Here is a 16,972-nt window from a genome sequence, read left to right as displayed (position 1 = left end):
TATAAATATGTTATATTTGGATTAAAAACAAGCTCTGAAAATTAAATATATAAAAAATTATTATCAAAATTAAATTGTCGAAATCAATTTAAAAACACTTTCATCTTATTCCTTGTCGGTTCCTGATTCCAAAAACATATAGATATGATATGTTTGGATTAAAAACACGCTCCAAAAATGTATCCAAAAAAATGAAAAAAACTTATGGGGATATCATACCCAGGAACTTTCATGTCAAATTTCATAAAGATCGGTCCAGTAGTTTGGTCTGAATCGCTCTACACGCACGCACACACACACATACACACACACATACACCACGACCCTCGTCTCGATTCCCCCCTCGAAATATCAACACGGCGAAAGATGAAAACGTCACAGCGGAAAGCTGACACTGATCGCCGCCGCTACACCACGACTGTCGGGCCGCGCCGGACTCGGAATGCCGCTGTGAAAAAATATTATCGATAAAACGGCGAACGGGCAAACAAACAAAAGAAACACACACACAAAACAGAATAATGTTCTTCAAATAACAATGTTGTCCTACTAGCTAACTGTGCTTTGGAGGCCATACCAAAATGTGATCATTATTCGTCGGACGTTGACATGAAAAGCGCGGCAAGCGCTACAAGTTATCGCTGACATGGGGGCGCTACTAGTAACTCGTTTGACACAGTTAACGATAGAGTAGCCGCCCTTTATGTTCGCGTGGAGAACTTAGGTGAGACATGTTCGACTCTGAGCCAGAGTTCGAAGATTTTTTTCTTTAATTTCAAAGCCACTGAATGTATGATTTGTACATAGTGTGCATTGACTTACGCACCACCTCTTTGGGTTACTGATCTATTGAATTAGTAAAGCAGATCCTGTTAATGTTCTGGAAGGATCGAACATCAAATGCTCTCTTCTGTCTTAGGCGTAGATAACTTGACATGAAAAAACACACCGCAGTTCGCTTGGTTTTTAGAGTCATCTTTGCCAGCTTTCAGTTGTTTTGAGTTTATTTGATCCTGGCAAAATACAGTGCAATAAACAGATCGGTTGAATACTTCAACAGATGAGGTTCTCACTCTTATAATGATTTGTGAAAATGAACTGAAGATAAAGGACACTGAACAGGAAACGCCATCCCAAAATTTACCGTGATACACTCTCCAGGGGACTGGCTAACTTTTCCCCCCTAACTTTAAACATTTAACAGAAAGTGTTAAATACAACATACCATTGTAGATGAAGAGAACCCCGAAACCATGTGTTAAAACCTGTGGCATTGAGAAAAGCAAAAAGTTTGGCTTTGATTTTAAGAAAATTTTGTAAACTTTATGTATTTATAAATATGCTTTTTCATGTTCAAGGGACATAAGTACATAGCAAGCCGATGACAGCGTTAATTTTGGACACTGTCCTTGAATTTTCCATTAAGTTATGCGGAAGGGGTCTAAGTCGACCAAAAGTGGGTACATATTCCTGGAGGTGCACTTTCTGCAGGCGTTTTTCCTGTATACAGGGAATGTACCTGGGGGATTTCCTGTAGAAAAGTATGATACAGTGGAACCCCCATTTAAGACCTCCAAACATCTGAGAAAATCAGGTCTTAAAAAGGAGGGAGTCTTAACATAAGGGTAATTTTACAGAGGTTATGAACAGAAAGTCTGAGAAAACAAGGTCTTAAAAAGGAGGGAGTCATAAATTGGGGGTCTTAAAAGGGGGTTCCACTGTATTGGTCAATCTTGTGCCAAGTGTGTGACACACCTCAGTGTTGCTTCCCTTCAAGGACATCCAGAATGCATTTCCAAGGAGGATTTGATGGATTTTCCCATTTTTCAATAAAGAATTGGAACACTGGATCAAATCTACTCGTCATCAAGGGAAAAAGAAAAGAGTTTTTTTAATTCTACGGATGTTCCTAGGCATCATGTGACTTTCACTTTCAGCAAGATCGGCGAAACGCTACAGAAAATGCGCTGGGTGCATTCCCTGTATACAGGTAAAACGCCTACAGGAGGTGCACCCACAGAGTATGGACCAACCTTCTGCTAAAGTTATCTTTTGACACTGGCAACAAATTCAGAGTTTATTTTTGATGCAGAGCTCCTTTTCTTTTGAACAGAAAGGAACCTACTTACATGGCAGTTGTCAAGTAAATGAGATGTACCACTACCAGATACGAGTTTCCCTTACTGTCCTAATAAATAAATCATTGTGTTCAAGATTTAACCGGATATGATGAAAACTATACAAGCCACAGTACAAGAATATATTCTTACTAGGGTGTGAACTGTGATGCTTTATGTTCCAGGATGGCACACCCAAGAGAGTTCGACATTTCTTGCAAAGTTTACGTTGGAGAGTTGGGTCATGGCTGCCCAAAACATGAACTTGAAGAGAAATTCTCCAAATACGGAACTTTAAAAAATGTATGGGTTGCCAGAAGACCAGCTGGGTTTGCCTTTGTGGAATTTGATGATCCCAGAGATGCAGAGGACGCCGTCAGAGCATTAGATGGCGTGTAAGTGTGTAAAAAGTACATGTAGTCCTTTATCTTTTTTAAATTTTTTTTTCATTTCATTTTATATACTTTATTATCCCAATGCGGGGAAATTTGGGTCGCTTCCTCCCAGTGGAAAGCTAGCAGCAATAAGAGTCTCGCTACCCGGGCATATGCATGTTTAGGTGTTATCAGCCACCTGCGTTTATGGTAGAATGACCAAGGTCTTTTACGTGCCACTGTGAAACCGTCTCTGAGTTTGCACATAAAGTTGACCTGTGTCTGTTCCTGCCGGGATTCAAACCTGTAACCAGACAGTTTTAGAACCAGTGGATGTTTAAAAGTGACACCTGGATTATTTGAGTTTTTTTTTTATCTCCTGCTAAATATTGCAAAGGTTTTATTTAATCTTAAACTATTGTTTTCAAAAAGACATACATGTACAGTGATTGTTTTTGAACCAGCAGATATTTAAAAGTGTCACCTGCTGGATTATTCATTTTTGAAATAACTGTTTTCCATGCAACTAAAGTTCACAGGTGCCACAACTAACCGGGAGTCAATAAACAGAGAGGTATAATATACTAAATAGCTCACCTCAAGATTGCAGAAAATTTTGTGAAGAGCAGCTGCTGCTGTGAACAGGGGACTACCCTATCATCTTGTCACACAACCATATGCTGGTGAAAATAGAACATCTGCTGTGTTTGTATGTTTGTTTGTTTGCTTAACGCCCAGCCGACCACAAAGGGTCATATCATGGCGGTGCTGCTTTGACATATAACGTGAGCCACACACAAGACAGAAGTCGCAGCACAGGCTTCATGTCTCACCTACTCACATTATTCTGACACCGGACCAACCAGTCCTAGCACTAACCCCATAATGCCAGACGCCAGGCGGAGCAGCCACTAGATTGCCAAAAAAGTCTCAGGTATGACCCGGCCGGGGTTCGAACCCACGACCTCCCGATCACGGGGCGGACGCCTTACCACTAGGCCAACCGTGCCGGTCATCTGCTGTGAAGTGCAGTGGTTTTTAATTGGTCTAACTTCAGATTTTCTTTAGATTTAAAGAGTTTTAATATTTATGAGCAACTACACTAAACACAAAATAAAGAACCATATAAAGCAGAGCCCCTCCTTGAAGACCTAAAAAAAAAAGAGAGAAATTCAGGCCCTGAAAGTGAGAAAATATTACAATGAAAATAAATTTACATACATTATAAGGCCAAAAAAAACCATAGTCTGTTTACGGTCGGTAGGTCGGGATTTATTTTTTTTTATTTATTTTTTTTTCTTTCTAAAAAAAAAACACATTAAGTTATTTTGCCTAAAAAAACAAAGACTTTATTTATTTTAATTTTTTGTCGTAGATTTTTTTGTTTATTTTTTTTCGTAGATTTTTTTTTTCCCCAAATGCCCCCAAAAAGTCTAGGGTCGCGCGAAAATATAGGGTCGGTCGGGATACCGTAAACAGACTATTTGTTTTGGTGGCCTAAACAGAAAGTCGTACAAAAAAGGGGGAGGTCTTAAAATTGCGGGTCCTAAAGTAAGGGAGGGTTCAACTGTATTTCTTCTTCTTCTTCTTCTTCTGCGTTCGTGGGCTGAAACTCCCACGTACACTCGTGTTTTTTGCACGAGTGGAATTTTACGTGTATGACCGTTTTTTTACCCCGCCATTTAGGCAGCCATACGCCGTTTTCGGAGGAAGCATGCTGGGTATTTTCGTGTTTCTATAACCCACCGAACTCTGACATGGATTACAGGATCTTTTTCGTTGCGCACTTGGTCTTGTGCTTGCGTGTACACACGGGGGTGTTCGGACACCGAGGAGAGTCTGCACACAAAGTTGACTCAGAAATAAATCTCTCGCCGAAAGTGGGGACGAACTCACGCTGACAGCGGCCAACTGGATACAAATCCAGCACGCTACCGACTGAGCTACATCCCCGCCCCAACTGTATTTCAATTTTGCACATGAATTTCACTTTCAGACGTATAAATGGGAGGAGAGCAAAGGTTGAAATGTCCTCTGGACGCAGCAGGTCCCGAGGAGGGGGAGGAGGAGGAGGAGGAGGTCGTCGTGGTGGATCACCAGGGTGGGGAGGCCGCCGTGGTGGATCACCTAGGGGGGGACCAAGATATGACGATTACCGCTCGTCACGCAGGTAAGCATCTTTTTTGTTGAAACATTGTTTTGTTTCTTTTTCTTTCTTTTTTTTCCCTGAAGAAAATCTGATGAACATGTCCAAAATTAAGAATCAAATTACAAGGTTAGTTTATGGAATATTTAGATCTTGACATAGTTGATGTAAATGTTTTCTTTATGAAATAACTTGCCTTTTTAATTTTACATCATTTTTGATTTTTATGAATAGGTTTGATAAATGTGGATACTGAAATGTGTTGACAATTTAACACTTAAAGATCAATTACCGTAGTTAAAAATTAGTTAAGAAACTTTAGTTGTCTTTGTTTTTGCAGACTGGTTTGTTTTGTTATCTACTCACCAATCTCTGACATGGATTACAGGATCTTTCTTGTGTGTACTTGGTCTTGTGCTTGCGTGTACACAAACAGGGGGATAAGACACAAGCAGGTCAGCAGATCAGTTGATTTGGGAGATGGGAAAAATCTCCACCATTAACCCACAAGTGAAGCCTAAATTAGAAACCCAAACCTGCCACACATAAAGCCAACGTCCTACGCTCCCGTTTATGTCATTGTTTGACTTGAAGTCACAGCTTGGTGTCTGGGGTATTTAAGTCTTCGATAGACTATTGGTGGTGACATCACTTTATGATGTCCTAGTGTCAGAAAAAGGAGGTCACTCAAGTGTCTGAGTACACATTTTTGATTTCATCAGGCCAGTATCGATGGAGTCAACTTGGCTGCAACTGGGCAAATAAAACACCCACAAAAACCTGTGGTTGTGTGATTTTTCTCTCCCTTTTTTCAAAATCTGGAGGGTGTTGAGTAATGTACAAATCTGGTGATGGGGTGGGGTGGGGGGGGGGAGGGGGTAAGGCAAGTTTGTATCTCTGGTATGTTTGTAGGATTGTATACCTAATGGATTGATAAAGGTGGCATTGGGATTCAGTTTGAGTCAGTGAGGAGGAAATCAACATTTTTTAAATTCATAATATACATATGACGAAAGGTAAGTCGTCTAAGCATTTGCTTATCTTGGTGTTGTTGACATTCTAACTAGTCTGTTGAAGTAAAAAAAACATAAAAAAAACATTTACATAACTGTTTTGTTTTGAGTTTGGGCAGAAATGAAAAGGACAAACAATGCAGAAAGCAAAATGTTAACAAGGAGGGCCCAATTTGGTGGCAGATTTAACTGGGTTTACACTGTGTAAGAACAGGAGAGACATTTCCGTACATGCTGAATATTCATTAAACCACTTCCAGGCTCAAGCTCAATGTTACTCAGCGCTCAGCAGGGCATCTCTACCCCACCAACAGCCTAGGCTCCCTTTCGACACTGATTTCAGCTGTGTCACCCTTCCCTCCATACGCGTCACCATAGCAACATTCTGTCATCTCGCTTCCCATCTGTCTGCCAATCTTTTCTACTGGAGACACGAGGCGGTCATCCCAGCATTGTCACGGCGACGTTGCGTTGTTTAGTAAATACTGGAGATGACTAGTTATATTCGGATTTTTATTTTGCTTTTTGCAATTGATGTTTTTTGTGTGCGTGTGTTTTTTCGTGAATTTATTATTATAGTTATTTTTTTCAATTAATGGGATCTTTGCTAGTTTCAGCAAAATCTTTGGTTAAAAAGAGGGGTACTGTTACGTAAAAGTTTCAATGAGAGTGGCTGTAATAACATTTAAAAATATTATTTTGAGGAAAGACGTTTTGATGTCTTTACGATAGTGTAGTTTACAAAAACAGGACACACGTGGGTTTTTGTTTTCTTTCTCTCCCTTTTCATCCTTGCATTATACTGTGCAATTATGGTATTGCGGATGTGTGGGTAGACTGTATATTGTCTGTTGCCATGATTGGGCCGGTGGTAGTTCCTACATGTAGCGGCAGTAGTGAGTAGCACTGGTGGCTGCTGCGGTGACCTTTTTGATGGTGCCTGCTGTTGCTTTTGTCAGGGCAATTTTTTACTCCTATTTAAAAAAGTTTGTATGATTATTCTGGTTATAATTTACACTGCTGTTGTACTTGCTGAGATTCAGTGATTGGTTACAGTGAAGCTGGGGTGGATTTTGCACATACAGACACACACACTTATGCACATATGCACACACACACACACACACACTTATGCACACACACACACACTTATGCATGTGCACACACACACACACATGTACCTTCACACACATACACACACACACACACACTCACACACACACACACTCACACACACACACACACACACACACTTATGCGCCTTCACACACACACACTTTCAGTTTCAATGCAGGGTAGCTGAGCACAACAGCGGTATTGTAAAGTCAATCTCCTGAGTTTGTCAATCCTGTGCAGCATATATGCTTTTTAGATGTTTGGTTAAAAGACAACAACAACGTAAAAGCTATGTATGGCAATGAAGAATATCTTGATAGTTAAAACGGCTGTTATCATGCTTGCAGGTCCCCTTCTCCACGCAGAGGTAGATCTCGCAGCAGGTCCGACTCTCCCGCTTACACCAAGCGTAATGGCAGCAGAGACCGTTACCGAAGTGGCAGCAGAGACCGCAACCGAAGTGCAAGCCGCAGCGTCAGTCGTAGCAAGTAAGGCGCTCATTCCTTGACACAGGGCTACAGTCATACTTGTCCTGGCAACGACATCTGGATAAAGACCACCTGTCTATAACTGTCATCCCAAAGGATTATCAAAAAATTTTTGTTTAACATTTTTAAAATTTAGATTTTCATAAATATGAGTCATTCTTCAATACTGGTTGCAGAAAGGTTGAATCACTGCCAAAGATCAGAATTCACATTGGAGAAGATGTATTATGCCTGTTTGGTTTGATAATTTAGCAAAATAATTGATAGGATAATCACAAGCAGTCTACTATCCTAGAACTTTTGGAAGCCAGTTTAGTGACTGATTTCATTTTTTGTACATAATTTCTACTTGATCCATACAGCGTATGACCTTTTTTGTTTTATGTTAACGATTTTTGATCCAGTTTCAGAAGCTACTTGTTTTAACTGTAAAATGTCAACCTACCAAAGTGACCACCCCCAATTGTCACCAATACCAAAGTCTGATTCATTATATATATAAATCACCTTCCCATAACAATCACCTGTCGATAGCAACCCCAGTTTTGATTGATCCCTTGGGTGATCGTTGCACGCAGGTCTGACTGCCTATAATGTGAGGCCCATCTGATTAGGGGACAGCTCCCCCCAAAAATAAACCATCTTCTGTGATCCCCTTGTCTGTATCAGGCCACCTGCAACGTAATGACACTTTCGGCTGGTCCCAAGTGTCCTGTCATGGCCCCTCTGATGAGAGGACACATCCCAATAAGGAAAGCCTCCTGTAGTCCCCTTGTCTGTCTCAGGCCACCTACATGGTAGGGGCACTTTTAGTGGTCCCGAGGATGCCCTTATGTTGCCCCTCTGATGAGAGGACACCTCCGAATAAAAGATCCCCTGTATTCCCACTCTCTGTATCAGGCCACCTGCAATGCAGGGACACTTCTTTGGTCCCAAAGGTGTCCTTTCACGGCCACTTTTATTAGAGGACACCTCCCAATAAAAGACACCCCCTGAACTCCCATTGTCTGTATCAGACTACCTGCAATGCAGGGACACTTCTTTGGTCCCAAAGGTGTCCTTTCACGGCCACTTTTATTAGAGGACGCCCCAATAAAAGACACCCCCTGTACTCCCATTGTCTGTATCAGGCCACCTGCAATGCAGGGACACTTCTTTGGTCCCAAAGGTGTCCTTTCACGGCCACTTTGATTAGAGGGCACCTCCCAATAAAAGACACCCCCTGTACTCCCATTGTCTATCAGGCCACCTGCAATGCAGGGACACTTCTTTGGACCCAAAGGTGTCCTTTCACGGCCACTTTAATTAGAGGACACCTCCCAATAAAAGACACCCCTTGTACTCCCATTGTCTGTATCAGACCACCTGCAATGCAGGGACACTTCTTTGGTCCTAAAGGTGTCCTTTCACGGCTACTTTTATTAGAGGACGCCCCAATAAAAGACACCCCCTGTACTCCCATTGTCTGTATCAGGCCACCTGCAATATAGGGACACTTCTTTGGTCCCAAAGGTGTCCTTTCGCGGCCACTTTTATTAGAGGACACCCCAATAAAAGACACCCCCTGTACTCCCATTGTCTGTATCAGACCACCTGCAATGCCGGGACACTTCTTCGGTCCCAAAGGTGTCCTTTCGCGGCCACTTTTATTAGAGGACACCCCAATAAAAGACACCCCCTGTACTCCCATTGTCTGTATCAGACCACCTGCAATGCCGGGACACTTCTTTGGTCCCAAAGGTGTCCTTTCGCGGCCACTTTTATTAGAGGACACCCCAATAAAAGACACCCCCTGTACTCCCACTGTCTGTATCAGGCCACCTGCAATGCAGGGACACTTCTTTGGTCCCAAAGGTGTCCTTTCGCGGCCACTTTTATTAGAGGACGCCCCAATAAAAGACACCCCCTGAACTCCCATTGTCTGTATCAGACTACCTGCAATGCAGGGACACTTCTTTGGTCCCAAAGGTGTCCTTTCACGGCCACTTTTATTAGAGGACGCCCCAATAAAAGACACCCCCTGAACTCCCATTGTCTGTATCAGACTACCTGCAATGCAGGGACACTTCTTTGGTCCCAAAGGTGTCCTTTCACGGCCACTTTTATTAGAGGACGCCCCAATAAAAGACACCCCCTGAACTCCCATTGTCTGTATCAGACTACCTGCAATGCAGGGACACTTCTTTGGTCCCAAAGGTGTCCTTTCACGGCCACTTTTATTAGAGGACGCCCCAATAAAAGACACCCCCTGTACTCCCATTAATTGTATCAGGCCACATACAAGTTAGGGACTTTGGGCAGGTCCTGGGAAGGGTGTCCTTTTATCGTACGTTCCACTCTATTTTCATCCCGAGGGTGCACAGCAAATCACTTGCATTAGCAGGTTTAAATAAGAAAGTGCCGGGTTTTGATATTTGATATTTCTTCATGGCACTTTCTGAAATATAAGAAGGGAAGATAATTTGTTTTCAAGGCTGCGTTGTGTGATGTGTACCAGATGCTTTAAGTAGAAGGGATGGTAGCATATTACTATCGAGATTCTTGTAATGTTTTAATCTGAATAACTTACAATGTATCATAACAAACAAACAAAAACTAAAAAGTCCCCACATACTCTGCTCCTTCTGAAGAAATATTAGGTGGTAAAGTTTCCTCATGACGGGTGTGTTTGCTTTCAGATACTGATCTCCTGTTGATCTACTGCTGGTACCAGAACATCCTTGGCAATCTTTGGAGAGAGTTCCTCTTTATGAAATTCAGTGTTATGTTTGCTTGTTTGCTGGGCAGTTTTGAAAGAATCAGACATGAACAGAGAAAAGGCTCAATCAAAATTTTATCCTGTCCATTTTGTTCTGTCTGTTCTTATGGTAAGTGTGTGACTGTGTATATTGTTGTGTGTGTGCATGTGTGCGCCAGTCTTCTTTCATGCAGTGTTTCTGTACTTCTCTGTAAGGGTAGGTGTATGGGTTAAGTTGTTTCTGTTTTTCCTTTAAGTTTCCAAAGTTGATATTGGGCTGGTTTTAACAAGTTTTAATGAAGAAAATCAGATAACATGTTTCAGCTAAGATGATTGATTATCATGATTGATTTTGTTTTTCCAGTTTGGCGTAGGTTTAAAGGCATATGTACGCGCTCCCGTGTTTACAAAGTGTAGTTTGCCCACAATCGATGTCAAATGCATCATAAGGCCATATAATGACGATATGTCGCAATGCGCGGACCATATACATGCATTACAGCTTGTTCTAGCCTCTGAAAAAGTGAGGATGTCAACAAAGACGCGGAGTTATTTCCCTTGCGTCAACGTTCCCTCTGTTGGCAAATCTATAAATAGGACGATCTAGATCAAAATAAAAATTCAAATATCTCAACATTTAAGGGGTCCTAGACCACAATATTTTGCAGGGAACTTAATTTAGCATGTCTCCAGCTGTTGGTAAAGCAATTAGCGTGTATATTCATCGAGTTAATATGCCTTTAAGAGAGCATAACTATTGTCTATTGAAGTGTGAGCTGCTTTACATATTTTGCTATGTCAGATGCTGTGCAAAGCTTAGATTTGAAAAGTGCAAGGGTGAGTGTGTGAATGGAGCTGTGTGTGGCTGTGTTTGTGTGTGTGTACATGTACGCACAAGAATATGTGAATTTTGTTCCCCTTAAAAGCAGGTCAAAGTTTTTTTTTAGTGCTATACCTTGTGTGGCATGATAAAACAAGAGGCGAAGCCTTCAAGGCTCCCGTAAGAAATAGACAAACAGTAACACAAACTCAATCACTCCGTCACACGCACACACACGCACGCGCGCGCACACACACACACACACACACACACACACACACACACACACACACACACACACACACACACACACACACAGTTAAAACTAATGCATCATATCTACTCCATGTATAATTTTCAAAAGAAGGCAAACAGATAAAATGACTGTGTATTTGTTGTTGGTGTAGTTGTCCCTGAAGGAGATCTTGTGCAATCCTCTCACACGCACACATACACACTTTTAAACTGCATCAGCATAATTATGGCAAAGCTTATCTACAATCATTAACCTACCCTAGAGCTTGCGTATCAAGATAATATATTCTTGGAATTGTCATACGACTAAGAGTTAAAGATATGGAAACACATGAAGAGTTGGGTTACAACGCTGCCGTTTTCTCTGCCCTGGATTGTAGCTTGCCCGCGCAGTAGATCTGCGGGTACTGTGTTCATTTGGAAATCTACCATCAGCTTATCTGTCTTTTGCACTGCAGACACAAAGCAATAGGTACCTGCCATGTGGCCACTTTTTCCACTGCTGTCCTCAGTCTTATACTTTTCATCAAGACTTGTCACCATGCCGAGTGGATCTAAATTTGGAAGTCGTCATGTGGCTGAGGCATGTCTGACATAGGGTCGATCTTGTAGCTTATCCTCCTTTCTGAAACAAAAGGCAAAATGCGATTAGTTGTGATGACTACAACCTACACAAATATAAACAGTGTTTTGATACTGAATAGTCGGGTTATACAAGCCACTTTACCCATGCAGCATGGGAACCCTACAATATGTGAAACATGTCAACTGACTGCAGCAGCCTGGTTCTTAAAATAATTCTGACGGTCAACACAGTCAACACACTATTCACAGTCCATTTTGAGAAGCAACTGAGGTACTCTCTGATGGTCTTGTTTGAGTGATAACAATCAACTCAGGAGGAAGAAACCAACAGAGGAGAAAAAAACCATTAAGCTTTAACATTAACCGCAGAAAAATACAGAATCACATGTACCATTATGTGGAACAAAATTCCACAGCAAGCTTTCTTTGGACAACTGTTGTCTCAAAACTCGCATTCTACCTGCTGTCCAAAAGAAGCTATCTTACGTTGTGCTGCCTTGAAAAAAAATACCAACAAAGACAAGCAATTAGCTGTTGCAAGGTAAGTTGACCAAACGTTACAGACATTAGCGAATCATGAAAGTGCGTAAACAGCGAACAGTACAATCAAAGAGAGGAGTCTGGAATGAAATGTGATATAGATCTAGGTAGATCTAGCATTCAAAAACTGTCTTAAATTTAATGAAGTTGTTGCAAGGTACCAAATTTGACAGACAGAACCATGACAGAGCATGTTTTGAAACTGAGGCAAAATCGAAATAATGTTGACTTTGAGAACAGATTTATTCCGTTTCCTTATATCTGCATGTTCAAATAAATGGTGGACAGTTCTATACGGGCAGAGCAAACTTGAGACTCTACTGCAAGTCTTGAAATTCACATAAACCGAACCAAGAACAAAGACATCCAAACATTACAGGCACTTTAGATCAACTCATTTCACTAGAGGTGACTGCCTAGCACTGTGTTTGATATCCGTGTCTGCTGAAATAAAAAGAAATTAAACAAAACGGATTATCAGTAAGCTTAGGTGACACGTTGTAAGAGTGGGAGACACTAGATCTGTCTGTACTTAATGGGGACACGACTGCCAGATCGACACTGCACTTTCGACAGCTCTTCCTCGCGCAGACACTGGAAACACGCTGTGCAGAACAAACTGTAGGAAATCTTTTTTATCTATTTTTCTGGAGCTAAGAAACCGAACAATGTGAAATCGCCTTCCCCGAATCGGCGAATGCAGAGGTGAAAACTGAAAAGTGAATCTATACCACAATCCTTCACGCGACCTGACCAGATCTTGACCCCTGACCTGGTCTACATACCACACACGACACAAACCAGTCACCTGCTTTTACCCCCTCAAAACCCCCCACCACCTGTTTTCTTTGGATACACACTTTAACTACACACATGCCGACAAAATGTTCATCATTACTTCAATAGTTTGAAGATGGTGTTTGAAAAATAACCAGGTAAAATGAGTATTTCGGTGTTTAGTCAAATGTTAAAGTTTCTACCACAGACGGACATACATACATACATACACACAGACAGACAAAAATGACGATCGAATAGGCTACACTTACGTGAGCCAAAAAAGGAGTGTTGGTGTTACTATTGTCTATACACAGTAGTATGATCTTACATAAGTTCTCAAAAACAGACTTTGACATCTTTCCTTTAAATTTTCAAAGTTGATATTGGGCTGGTTTTAACAAGTTTTAATGAAGAAAATCAGATAACATGTTTCAGCTAAGATGATTGATTATCATGATTGATTGTGTTTTTCCAGTTTGGTGTAGGTTTAAGAGAGCATAACTATTGTCTATTGAAGTGTGAGCTGCTTTACATATTTTGCTATGTCAGATGCTGTGCAAGGCTTAGATTTGAAAAGTGCAAGGGTGAGTGTGTGAATGGAGCTGTTTGTGGCTGTGTTTGTGTGTGTGTACATGTACACACAAAAATATGTGAATTTTGTTCCCCTTAAAAGCAGGTCAAAGTCTTTTTTAGTGCTATACCTTGTGTGGCATGATAAAAAAAAGGGAGTGTTAGTGTTACTATTGTCTATACACAGAAGTATGATCTTACATAAGTTTTCAAAAACAGACTTTGAGTTTGACATCTTTTGGAGCGACCAAATGAACAGTTTCATTTGTCACGTTAACACTCCTTCTGCTTACCCTCAGGCGACAGACAATATTAGGCGAAAAAAGACGGGCGCAGTGGCGTAGTGGTAAGACGTCGGCCTCCTAATCGGGAGGTCGTGAGTTCGAATCCCGGTCGCTGCCGCCTGGTGGGTTAAGAGTGGAGATTTTTCCGATCTCCCAGGTCAACTTGTGTGCAGACCTGCTAGTGACTTAACCCCCTTCGTGTGTACACGCAAGCACAAGACCAAGTGCGCACGGAAAAGATCCTGTAATCCATGTCAGAGTTCGGTGGGTTAAAGAAACACGAAAATACCCAGCATGCCTACTCAACGAAAGCGGAGTGAAGCTGACTATGCTCTCAGAGTATAGTGTGGGGAACCCAAATGGGCAAACGAGCTCACACGTAACCAGACAATTCTGGAACGCTGAAGAAGAAGGAGAAAAAAAAAAGGTCTGTTTACGGTAACATAGGCAAAAAAAATAGGGTCGGTAGGTGGGGATTAATTTTTTTTTTTTTTTTTTTTTCCCCCAAAACCATATTTTTACGTTATTTTGCCAAAAAAACAAAAGATTTAATTTTTATTTTTTTTATTTTTTACCCCCAAATGCCAAAAAAAGTCTAGGGTCGCGCGAAAAAAATAGGGTCGGTCGGGTTACCGTAAACAGACTTTTTTGTTTTGTTTTGGCCTTACAGTCTGAATACAGTGTTTACACAATGGTGTTTTTGTTTTTGTTTGTTTTTGTATCTGAATACAACATATTAAAAATGTTGAGTGAGTTAGGTTCTGCATGGTTTATCTGCAAGAACGTACGCTTTTTAAGGTAGCCTGAAATATATGAAGCCCTTTTAGATAGGATTCAAATTGCATTTTTTAAAACTTTATAAAGCTCTGTGGAAGGCAATCTGTTCAGAATCATTGTTCACTACAGAATTAGCCACATGGCACAAATCCTTCAAGGTTAGGAATACACGTACCTACAGTATTCAGTGGTCTGCTGTTCGATTGTTTTTAAGATGGAGCATTACATCGAAATGGTTGAATCTAAACCTCTTGAATGTTTCTGGTGCTTGAACAGATGGCTCTGAAGATTTTAATAAAATTATACATTTGGTCAATTTTTGTTTAGCGTCGCTTGGACATTAAAAGTTTCCGTGTGAAAATCTGACAGTGGAACTCTTCTTAGTGGACCATCAACCCCCTCCCCAGCTTGTGAGGCCTTGCTTTCTCACATTCTCTGTCCATGTAGATTTACGTTACATTTTAGACCTGATTCTCTAAAAATAAAAGTGTCAGTCTTGAAAATGGGGTTCCATTTATTTTATGTCATTTTTAACATATTTGTTCCTGTAAACCATGCAAAAATGCCAAGCCTTCTTTATTGTGATTGCAAAAAAAATATGCAAGATTGTCTTGAACTTGAAGGTGCTTGAACACTTTTTGCGCAGCTATTGAATGCTATGATTCCTTGATTTCCATTTTGAATGCTTTTTAGTGCACACGACTGTCATTTCAAATGCATTTTGGTGCACACAACTGTCATATTATATGCATTTTTAGTGCACACAACTGTCATTTCAATTGCATTTGAGTGCACACGACTGTCATTTCAAATGCATTTTGCTGTACATGATTGTCATTTCAAGTGCATTTTGCTGTACACGACTCATTTCAAATGCATTTTTAGTGCACCTAACTGTCATTTCAATTGCATTTGAGTGCACACGACTGTCATTTCAAATGCATTTTGCTGTACATGATTGTCATTTCAAATGCATTTTGCTGTACACGACTCATTTCAAATGTATTTTGGTGCACACAACTGTCATTTCAAATGCATTTTTAGTGCACACGACCGTCATTTCAAATGCATTTTAGTGCACACGACTGTCATTTCAAATGCATTTCAGTCCACACGACTGTCATTTGAAATGCATTTCTAGTGCACATGACTGTCATTTCAAATGCATTTTTGTGCACATGGCTGTCATTTCAAATGCATTTTAGTGCACATGACTGTCATTTCAAATGCATTTTTGTGCACATGTATTTTTAATTTTTTTTGCAGAGTGCCTAGGGCGATGGTTAATTTGAGCTGAATCCTTACCAAAATAATTTTGGGGATGTTTTGTTTGAGTTGAAGTCTTAGCCAAAAAATGTTGGTATTGTTTAGTGTTGCAGACCTGGGAACCCATACGATTTTGCCGTATTTTGTACGCATGATTGTCTAGAATACGATGAGTAAGGTCAGTGGGGAAAAAAATTGACGAGAAAAAATTCCTAGACTACTTTTCTTCACAAGCGCATCCCGAAGCTGATCTAGTATTTTGACACATGATTACAGTTTTTGTCAGTAAATATTGAAAGACGCATGTGGTTTTAAACTTAATTAATCCTGTGACGGACGCATGGAAAGCATGTTTGAATCATGGATGTTCAAATGCTATGTGGATTACGCTCATTTTTCAAAAAATACGTTTGTTTGAGAATACTCCAAGTGCAAAACAGGGGTTCCCAGGTCTGCATAGCAAAAAAATAAAGTAGCAGTTTTGATCTCTGCTTTTTCTTCACACCACTCGTGCCTGCTGCTCATTGTTTGCTTTGAGATTTCTTCATTGTAAGCTTGCATTGTGATCACGTTATTGGATTTCTCACTCTGCTAGCGCACAGAATATGCATAATTGAAAACAGCCGTTGGTTTTGTAATAAATGCTTTGTGTGGAAAAATCTGTTCAGGGATTATTTTGTTTCTTGTGAAAGTTTTTTCTTGCATTCAGGTTGTTATTAAAGTAGGAATTTGCAGTATTCTGTACATTTGGATTTTGAGAAAGAGAGAGTGTGTGTGTGTGTGGTTTACTGGCTTACTTTAAATATTTGGGTGCCTGATCTCAGCTCATTATTACTTGTATCTGAGCTCACATATATGTGCACACAAACACATGCGCACATGCGATCTGATATTGTGTGCGATAAACATTTAAAGTGAAACGGGGAAAATACATATTTATACATTCTCACAATTGTGTCACAAAATCCCGTAGGAGAAGTAAAGATGCTGTTAACAAACCTGACTTGTCTATCTCAGGATGGTGAAATGAAGGCACTTAACTTCAGATCATTTACTTTACTCTTTATGAGTGTTTAAATAAAAAGAAAACACACTAGTAACCAG

At 40.6% G+C, this 16,972-nt stretch overlaps 1 protein-coding gene across 2 annotated transcripts; it reads left to right on the top strand.

The window, feature by feature from the left end:
- The first annotated feature begins 674 nt into the window (after positions 1-674).
- LOC138971603 (RNA-binding protein 1-like) lies at positions 675-16,602 on the top strand. 2 transcript variants are annotated; one of them, XR_011457306.1, is made up of 5 exons: positions 675-724; positions 2,303-2,512; positions 4,488-4,661; positions 5,911-6,128; positions 7,114-7,254. XR_011457306.1 is itself a non-coding variant. In XM_070344362.1 (5 exons), exons 2-5 carry the CDS (start codon positions 2,304-2,306, stop codon positions 9,937-9,939), a joined length of 531 nt encoding a protein of 176 aa, XP_070200463.1. In that variant the 5' UTR covers positions 675-724; position 2,303; the 3' UTR covers positions 9,940-16,602. The 2 variants fall into 2 exon arrangements, 1 of the variants encoding a protein (XP_070200463.1); XM_070344362.1 differs by lacking the exon at positions 5,911-6,128 and adding an exon at positions 9,933-16,602.
- The last annotated feature ends 370 nt before the right edge of the window (positions 16,603-16,972 follow it).

This window comes from Littorina saxatilis, linkage group LG7 (assembly GCF_037325665.1).
Source record: "Littorina saxatilis isolate snail1 linkage group LG7, US_GU_Lsax_2.0, whole genome shotgun sequence".
In the NCBI taxonomy this organism is placed as follows: domain Eukaryota; kingdom Metazoa; phylum Mollusca; class Gastropoda; order Littorinimorpha; family Littorinidae; genus Littorina; species Littorina saxatilis.
The sequence above is the reverse complement of the archived record's forward strand: the minus strand, read 5'-3'. Positions and strand labels throughout refer to the sequence as shown.